This window comes from Parambassis ranga, chromosome 4 (assembly GCF_900634625.1).
Source record: "Parambassis ranga chromosome 4, fParRan2.1, whole genome shotgun sequence".
NCBI lineage: Eukaryota > Metazoa > Chordata > Actinopteri > Ambassidae > Parambassis > Parambassis ranga.
In genome coordinates, this window is record NC_041025.1 from 20,501,976 (window position 1) to 20,511,626 (window position 9,651).

Sequence of the window (9,651 nt, forward strand, 5' to 3'; positions counted from 1 at the left end):
CCCCCATATGAGTCTGGTCCTGCTCGAGGTTCCTTCCTGTTTTTTTTTTCTTCATCACCGTAACATTAACTGCCTGCTCTGGGTTTCTGTACAACACGTATAGACACTTTTCATGTATAAGATACCATACAAGTTACATTATACGTAATAAAACCAATAAGAAGTGACACAATACATCATTTTATTAATGAATTGTCATATACAGTAAATGACATAAATAAGACGGATGCATCATATGCATAATAAATATCTTCAGAGTGTATCCATCACAGTTTAACATTGCACTGACTACAACATGGACACGTCACTAATGACCCCCGCACAGTTTACAATAATAAGCATTTAAATGGAGCAGGGGAAGGTTCAGCCGTCACTCCTTTCATCTGCTTGTAGCTACATGCAACAAAAAGAATCACTGCTGCTACCAAGAATAAAGCATGCCACAAGAAGCAGAGGGCGCCATCAGAGTGCAGAGATCCTGTCAGCGTGTTTATACAGCAAAGCCAGGTCATGGCACAATTAAGCTTTTAAAAGACACACACACACACCAGGTTTCTGAACAGACGTGAACGTCATTCGTCTGCTGTGATGAGGTGGTAAAAATACATAAACACTGTAATACTGACAGGTCACTTATTTTCAAAATCAAACAGTGTGTGGTGTTCCCTGCACTGACAGCTGCAGCGGGGCTGTTTGAAGGTGTAGGTGTGATTCATGGAGGTAGTTTTTGAGTGTTTCTGTTGTGAGTATAAATAAAACCAGGTCACGACTTTGGGCACAGATCATGTTCGCCGCCTTTTCACTGATCTGTACAAGAAAAAAATAACGACCTCAGAACTTTAAAACTAAAGTTTATTTTGCCCACTAAGAAACGATGAAGTGCGTGTTGTTGGTGTAACGGCATGTAACAGGCAGGTGGCACCAACAACAAAACATTGTGTAACTATTTATCTTTGTCCATCCTTCAGCCATCTAAAGACCACAAAGGTCTAAAAACTTGCTCCCCCCATTAACAGAAACATTTTGAAATTAATTCCACCGGTAGTCCAATGCACCATGATGAAAAATACTTCCTAATCATAGCTTATTGTACGTGACTGAAATAAAAATATTTTGTACAAAAAAACAAACAAAAACTACACTCTATAGCGAAACTAGCAAGCCATCAGTGATGTAACAAAAATCCAGCAGGTTTTTAGTAGATCTGCTGGATTTCTGAAGCTGAAAAAAATGGAAAAGCTGTAAAAATGTAAATGCTTTAATATCTATAGCATCTGGAGTTCCCATGAAAATATGCTTTAAGGGAAACCTTGGACTTCCTTTTTTGATCTATATGTTTAAAACATTCTCTTCATGCCATGAGTGTGCTGTTTCCATGGAGATATTGCAGTGACTGATGCACCCAAAAAGTGACAGGAAGTAAAAAAATGTCTCCAGACTGCTCTTAGTTCTGATATGTGACCATCAGCCTAATGGTGAAAGCAGAAATGGAAAGTGTGCACATGTCTCCAGGATATACTCACGAAAATGACACCTTTAGACACCCACCACTTAATATTGTTTGGCACATCACATTCAGTCTACCTCGCCTTCCCTCTTCCTCGCCTTCCCTCTTCCTTCCCGTTTAGGCGCCGCCCGCTAACTCCTGCCCGTTGTCGGCACAGTCACAGCTCTTCTTCTCTTTCTTCCCTTCAGCGCTGCCGGACTCCGTCTGACACAAATCTTGGAGCAGTTTGGATTTGAGGAAACGCCTGTAGGAGTCTTTCTCCATTAGAGTGTAGATCATCTTCTGAGCCACGTCGAAGCACGACGGGCAGGCGTTCTCCATGTTCTGCTTCGTATCCTCTCTTGTTACTGAGTCGAGGTTTACCTGAAACGACACACGTCACAGTTAGTTTCATAGATTCTGCGTCACTTTGTTGTTTCTTTAACAGTTGTTTTCATACAGAAGTCAGTACCTCATTCAGAGCGTCTGACTCCACATACTGCTGGAAGATCTGCTTGGCTCTGCCGGGAAGTTTGGAGGGAGCAGTTTTCTTGTATTCCTCACAAGCGATCCAAAAGTTAATGTTTTCCTCGCTGAACTCGGACTTCAAGAAGTTGGTGAAAACCGTGCGACCCGCTAACAAAGAAAAAGAATAATCCTGTTAATATACAAGAGTGACTATACCTGTGACATGTGATAACTAGCCGAATGCTAACCTCGCGCTAACATGGAGGAGGCAGCCTTTATGACCTATACTGCAGACAGCTGCCAGGGGGCGATCCAGATGTTTTAGCCTGGTACTGAACGGGCAACAGGAGTGTTGGCACAATGGGAAGCCAGCTAAGCTAAGAATGCGAAAACACTGCAGATCCTTTAGCTGCCACGTCAGGGTGGCTCCTATAATGAGTCCAGTTTTGGTTTTCATAGATACTTTCCCTGTTCAGGAGGTGAATCTTTATATAACTCGCTTGTTTAAATCATATTAAACTGCAGATGACTGAGAGCACAGATTAAAGGGGACCAGTGAGGTCATGATACCGTAAACAAGCACAGACTGGACCAATGAGAGCTGACAGATTTAGCCGGGAAGACATGTCGGAGGTCATGGATCGGAGCGGGTCAGAACTCTTTCTGCTTTCCTGCAAGGCCGTTGCTCTTTCTTTTTTTGGTGCACACAGTGTAACTCTCAGAGAGCTCACACACACACACACACTTACACACACTTGACACTCGGTCAGCTCGCCCTAAGGGGCCCTTCCAGTTGTGTCTCGTGACACGTAGCAGAAAACCAGAGCATGAGAATGTATAATTTAGCAGCAGAGTCTCTTCAACTTCCCCTCCTGATCCCAGCGCTGATGTGTCAAAGGATGTGAGGAGTGACGCTGCATAATTAGCAGTCCTGACACACAATCCGCCATGTTTACAACTTTTAAACCGTGCAGCAGAATCTGAGGAAAACATTTTATTTTATTTTTATTTTACTGGCAGCCGTTAGCGAGGAATGTGAAGGTCAAGGCCTCATCTAATAACATTCCCATGAACACAGCGGCATGGAGTCACAGGAGAATAATCATCATCATTCTTCTTTAATCCCTGAGGTGCCTTCTGCTGAGAACTAATAAGTCCACAATGACATGTGTGATGTTTTATTCCAGGTTGAGGTGTTAGGATTTAATGCAACACTTACTGTCTGTGCTCATCACATGGCTGAAAGACTCCTTCCACTTCTCCACCTCAGCGGCAGTAGGGACCCTTTATAACACAGACAAAGAGAGAGAGAGAGGGGCTGTTTAGTCAGAGCCGCACGTGCTGTGACAGGAAGAGACAAACAAAACGTGATTTCAGTTTCCTTTCAGCCTTATTAAACTATTTCCACCATTAATGAGGTAATGAGCTAAAGCTGCTTCCCCTCATCTCATATAAAAAAATGGTATTATTTTTAGAGAACCATTTTCTTGTGAACAGCATCCCAGCTGCATCAATTAACCAATCAATAATCTAATCTGCACATACAGCATTGCAAAGAGGAGGAGGAGGAGAGCGCTCAATACCAAGAAACAACAGCACTAAGGAGATCGATCAATACTTTCTTCCTTGTTGATACAGTGAACAATAAAAATCAACCTTTTGCACAGATTCTACAAAAAAATGAACAAGACACAATCCAGCAGAAACATGAATAAAGTTTAAGATTAAACACAGATTAAAATAAAATTTAATCTGTGACCAGCAGCTGATGAAACTAAACTGGTAAAATATCAAGATTATTTTAAAAGATGTATCCAAACATATAAATGGCATCCTAAAAACAAAGCCCAAAGACAATCATCCACTCACCTATACACCAGCTAAATGACTTGTTATTGACGCAGCAGAGAATTTAAAAGATTATCAATGAGGGGTCAAAGTTCAGATCAATGCAAACCATGTTAAGAAGAACTCTAGTAAGAATTCAACTTCAACAATCAGAACCAGAAATTCAAGAAATAATGTAAGACCTGTGCTCATTTCACTTTAATATATGCAGAGGTAATTATAGCTCATGAAGCCAACACCTGCTGTGCACAGTGAGATGGAGAGCAACCGGAACCAATTTAACGGAATATGACTTATTGAATCAAATGTTATTAGTGTAAGTGCATCACATCTCTCTCCTCTTCATCTTCTATACTGAAGGTCCACAGGTGCAGGCGGGTCTAAATCAAACCCATCACCATTTCATTTTCACTCCTCATTTCTTCCATACATAACATAAATATCAGGCATGAATTTATCAAATCTGTAGCTCTTGGAGCCTAATCAAATATATTCTGGAGTGTTCCTCTGACCTCTTTGCAGCAGCGGCAGCAGTTTTCTCCTTCAGCGGCTTCTGATCCGCTGCCTGTGGTTCAGGCTTCTGGAGTAAGAAGCTTATTTTGTGCTTGATGTCTTTGGCGCTGTGGAGAAACCAGCGACAGGACAGTGAGGGATTATTACAAGGTTTCATTCCTGCATGCTTGTATGAAGATCTGCTGTGTTAATGTTTACATAGTATATTACTGCTTTCAAGCCACTTTACTGGGTTAAACATACAAAGTATCAAAGTAGCTGTTGTTGAGAAGACTGAGGATTTGTATGGCTTACCTTTTCAGGCATGTCGCAGGGAGGGTTGCAAGTCCTTTACACATGATGGGGGTTAAAGATCCAAAGTTGTTGTAAATGACACAGAGAAGAAAAAAAACACACAGCAGAGTTTGTTTGTAGCAGAATCTGACTGCAGGCTGAGCCTGTCTACAGCACTCAGCAGTGGTTTTATACCCCAAAAATGCATGGACAAGGAAAGCAGCCAATCAGATCACAGAAAGAGAGAGAGAGAGAGGGAGGGAGAGACAGAGGGAGGGAGAGGAAGGAGGCGGGTGGGGGTGACTTACAGCAGATGGGACTGTATGGAACCAAAACAAAAGGTGTTTTTCACTGAGGCGCTTCAGGCGTTTTAAGGGACTGATGTCATCGCACTGTGGAAGAAGAAAAAAAAAAAAAACCCTGAGAGCTGAAGTGGAAATAAGATCCAGGCATGGATCCTGTCACACATCTGTGTGCTTTGCTGTCATTGGTTTTTATTGGTGGGCCCAGCGGCGAGGAGAAGCACAAGATGTTTGTGTCCTAGTTACTATACTGTACGTTCTGCGTGTGTTTCCACTTTTCTCCTTTGTGTCTCAGCGTACGCTCCAGGGAAACACTACTAACTACTAATACAACGTCCAAAAATCACTTCATCATTTCTCAGTGTCCAAAAACATCTGTTCCTCCTGCTGCCCCTTCACAGACACCTCGCTCTGTGTTGCTTCACTCTGTGCGTTATGGACAGAGGACAGCCTACTTCCCTGAAACACTAAGTGTCCCCATGTTGCAGGTCACGTAATGAACGTCATGTTTACAGTAAAGATAAGAAAGTGGAAAATCTGGAGTTTCTCGGTCGTACAGTAACAGATTCCTCCATCAGTGGATGCTTTTAATTGCTTATTTTCTGGAATTCACTTAGGATTGATTTTAAAGATTGTTTGTAAAACTAGTAACAGATTGAAACCAGAGTGCGAAGCTTTTAAAATCCCTCATGGACTCTAAGATCCTCTGCTCCATCCCACGAATAAGCAAGAACAGGGAGCTTCATTTTATTGTTTGTATGTCGATATCTTTCATGTGTTTTTTTTATTATTTCATTTCTACATTTGCTAATATTAGTTTGGTTTTAATACAAATACTTTTATGCTCATATATTTTCCTCACACAGATGGCAAACATCCCACAATAAATATGATCTTATCCCAGAAACGCAGCCAGTTCCAATCAGGTATAAAAACAACAATTAACTCAGTCAAAGATGAAACAGCTACAGAGCTCTACAATCAATAGTGACCTTCTTTTATCTGCTGCCAGAAACATTTAGAGGCAAATCGAATGTCCGGACGTGCAGATGGCTGAATTTTGTGGATCTGAACCTCCTCTGCAGCCCCCCAAACATCACTTATCTCATCACTCATCTCATCACAGAAACAGGTGGAGCAACTCGCTCCAAGTCATTTTTAACGGATGCAGACAGAGCGGTGAGCTGCTTATGGTCGCTGTTTTGGTTTTTGTAGGTATAGTTTACTGTGATCATCACGTAAAGAGAAAGCAGGGCATGTGGTGATAGAGGACAGACAAAGGCACAGGACTCAGCCATCATGTTGAAATGCATTATTAAAAAGAAAGCCCTGGAATGATCTGTGAAGGAGTGACTGCCAATCAGAGAATTAAACACAGAGTGCTGGCTGTAATCACCGCTGAAACATAACAGCGGCGGTCGGCGGCCTGCACAGCTTGAACGTTTCGTGTGATGAATTTAAACTGCTGGTCAGTTCTTTTATGCACAAACGCAGAAGAATGCTCACACAGATTTCACTGCAGGTCCGACGTGACACACACATCAGCACACATCACATTTCTGTCACTGATTTGCATATTTAACGTCCTAGTTTACACACTCGGCACCTGCTGCAGAATATTGGATCTTTGCCAATATTTATAATACAACAAAATACTTTGCAGATATTTGTAGACATCAGATCTTTCCTGTACTGGATTCACTGTTAGTGCACAATCACAGATATATCACAGAACACACACAATTCAATCACTGCCGGCTGCTATCTGTGACAATTTCACCGTGGCGAATCCACGGATCAAACAGAAACCTCGGTGACCAGCGTGACGTAGCTGTTCCGGCGTATTGCGACTTGTCTTGTGTGTGTCGTTGTAAAGGCACATGTGTTTTATTGTGTGTTTTGGTTTGCAGCCATGATTGTGAATTGTAGACGCAAGCAACATCTAGTTAGTGATACTTCCTGGTCTGCTTCCTCTAATCTCCATAGCAGCAGCCCTGTAGTGACACAACACTTAATTATTATTGAGACAAATTATCAGTTGCCTTGAGTCCGGCTCCACCCTCTGATTGTTGAGGGGGGGGGGGGGCAACAAACGAATCCTCTGGTGTCTCAGAGAGGAACATTAGTATGTATGTTATTCACTGGCTCATTCCAGAGCTCTTATCTGGCCCACATATGGAGTGGAATGACAGCACTCAAGTGCACTTCATATCCATGTGCCACATCTGAGCCACGAGCAGGTGAGACCATAGCTGCATCTCCACCAAAATGAATCAAATAAACCTCAACTGGCCCCGAACTGGGTCACTATAGACTCATACGCTGGATTACCCACTGCTTACTGTGCCACATGTAGAGTCCCTGTGTGAAGCTGCAGCCTTCACCATGTTGGCAGCATCATAGTCTGCCGAAAACCTTCTACATCTAATCCAGATACAGGCAAAGAGGTGGAGCCCAAGTGGAGCAGAAAGCTCTCAAAAGGGCATGTGTCAGGGACAGGCATTGTGGTATTTGGATTAAACGTCACAACTCCATCATCATCTTCCAGGAACTGAGAGCTAGGTGGATCACAAGCTTGTTTGACCTTTGCAGCCTGACCCCCAGACAATAAATAAATGAGATGAAGTGATAAGCGAGCAGATGTAAGTTCAAAGAGGTCAACGTTCAAATACATGCATGACAAACCAAATCCCCTTGTTCTTTCTTTCCTTCTCCTCCTTTACACATGATCTCATGTATAAATCTTTAAAAAAATGCTTTTTTCTTTTATCTGATGCCCAAAAGCTTCAGAGACCCTAAAAGATCTGAGAGCAGCTAAGGCCGAAATGTACCTTTCTGATTTGTTGCCAGGCTTTGAAGACATTTTAACCCATGAGGAACAGCCAGTGTTTCTCCTTTCTTTCATGTTCAGCAGCCTTTTCACATCTAAAACTGTGGTCACTCTTATTCCTCCATCATCTCACACCCGACCCTCTGCAGAGCGGCGTGCTGACTGACAGCGTCCCACATCAGCAGGCTTTGGCTTCGTGGGACAGCATTTCATTTTCCCCTTTCACAGTTTCACTGCTGGTAGAAATCTGTCTGTTTGCTTTCTGTCAGCGTGGACCTGATTATGAATTTTGTCTTGCAATCTCCTGTCGGTAACCAGCGCTGGTCCAGACAGCAGGATGTGATTAGAGCGCCGGAGGCCAGGCTTACACAGCGGTGAGGTGATGACGGCTCAGTGTGTTCCTGACACACATGGATACACACACACAGATACACACACACACAGAAACATCCAGACATCCATCTGCACAGCTCATCATGAACTTTGAATAGAAATAAGATCCTAATTAGAGAGATGTACAGCAACATGGAAACTTAATGGAAATGCTGTTGAGACATGAACGGCTTAAGCAAAAAACAATTCCTTTAAAATGTTCTATTTAGACATTTCCAGTATTTTAAATCGAGGCAACTTGATTCAAGGATGGTTTTTTGAAGAGATTTCGCCCTGAGTGGCCTCTGAGTGGCTACTTCAGTTCTGCAGGAGTGAAGAGGCCACTCTTGGAAATGACTATGACCTGGATGAATGAGAGCATCCACAGATACATGTTCCCTTTAGACCATATATTTTGAATGACAGTATCTGTTGGAAAAATGTTGTGTCAATATTTCTATGCTTTATTATACAGAATATTAATAATATTTTAAAAAGACAGACTAATTAGTGTCAAACTGTGTATATCTCTACAGGAAATCAAAAATGGTGGATGCGTTTAAATCATTGACAGTAAAAACTATGGACAGAGCTTCTGTGACGTCACCCGTTTGTTTCTGAAGAGACGTTCTGAGGATCGGTGGGAGGTTCCAGGACGTTGATGACCGCCGCCATGTTGGCAGCGTCACGTCCACCAAAACTCCAAATACGGACAAAAAGGGGGAGCACGAGCGGGGTTTAGGGGGGCGGGCGATCGTGGAAGCAGGAAACTCACGTTGTGATACGCCAACTATCTGTCACTCAAGTGCCAACGCCCATAATTATGCGTAACTTTAAGTCCGAATACAATTGAAACTAGTGGGTTGTAAAAAAATTCACCCCCCCTACAATTGACACTAGAAGAGAACCTATCATCTGAGACCAGAGTGGTTTTTTGTACCAGGCTGTAAACATGTTAATTTCTGCTGTGAAGTCAGCCATTTTAACATGGGAGTCTATGGGAAATTACTCGCTTTTGGAGCCAACCCCCAGCTGTTGCGGCGTGAAGTACAAGTTTTGACACTTCCGCATGGGCTTCCACTTTGAGCCCCGAAGGTTGCCGCTTGGTTTAAATGCCTTGTTGTTGTGATGTCACTAATAGATAGAAAATATATATTAACTGGAAATATTTTCAGTGTTTCAATTCTTTATTTTCAAGGCATGATATTGAAAATATACTTGAAGTTTACATTTATATAAAGAGATCAGTCCTGGTAGGTAATACGCTCCCAGCCCATAACAACCCTCCTCCTCCTGCTTCATTTTCCTTTTCTTTTTTTTCCCCCACACTCTCTGGTTCTCATCTGAAGGAGGGTAAAGGTGTTGAATGGGAAGATGCATTGACCATGTCATAGTACTGAAGCAGAGTGGTGGGTGATAAAGGCCATCCTGCTCTCCAGCACCTTCGTGGTGAGTCATAAATGTGAAGATGGCTGAGATAAAAAAAAAAGATGTTAGCAGTAGGTATATGGTTAGAAATCCAAAACCACACGTTAAGGTCATACACTGTCTACAAAAGA

At 42.5% G+C, this 9,651-nt stretch overlaps 2 protein-coding genes across 2 annotated transcripts in view; one reads left to right on the plus strand and one right to left on the minus strand.

The window, feature by feature from the left end:
* The window catches only part of LOC114434192 (regulator of G-protein signaling 5-like), a 25,267-nt gene extending 24,718 nt beyond the window's left edge, over positions 1-549 (plus strand). Inside the window, exon 6 of the transcript XR_003670472.1 lies at positions 535-549. The gene's annotated coding sequence lies outside the window, so the exon portion shown is untranslated. The remainder of the gene's footprint in view (positions 1-534) is intronic.
* On the minus strand, positions 162-4,735 carry rgs4 (regulator of G protein signaling 4). Its single transcript, XM_028403206.1, has 5 exons — positions 4,610-4,735; positions 4,315-4,422; positions 3,174-3,238; positions 1,959-2,122; positions 162-1,870 (listed from the first exon to the last, which is right to left on the minus strand). The coding sequence occupies exons 1-5, from the start codon at positions 4,651-4,653 to the stop codon at positions 1,625-1,627; spliced, it is 627 nt and encodes a 208-aa protein (XP_028259007.1). The 5' UTR covers positions 4,654-4,735; the 3' UTR covers positions 162-1,624.
* Positions 4,736-9,651: the final 4,916 nt, after the last annotated feature.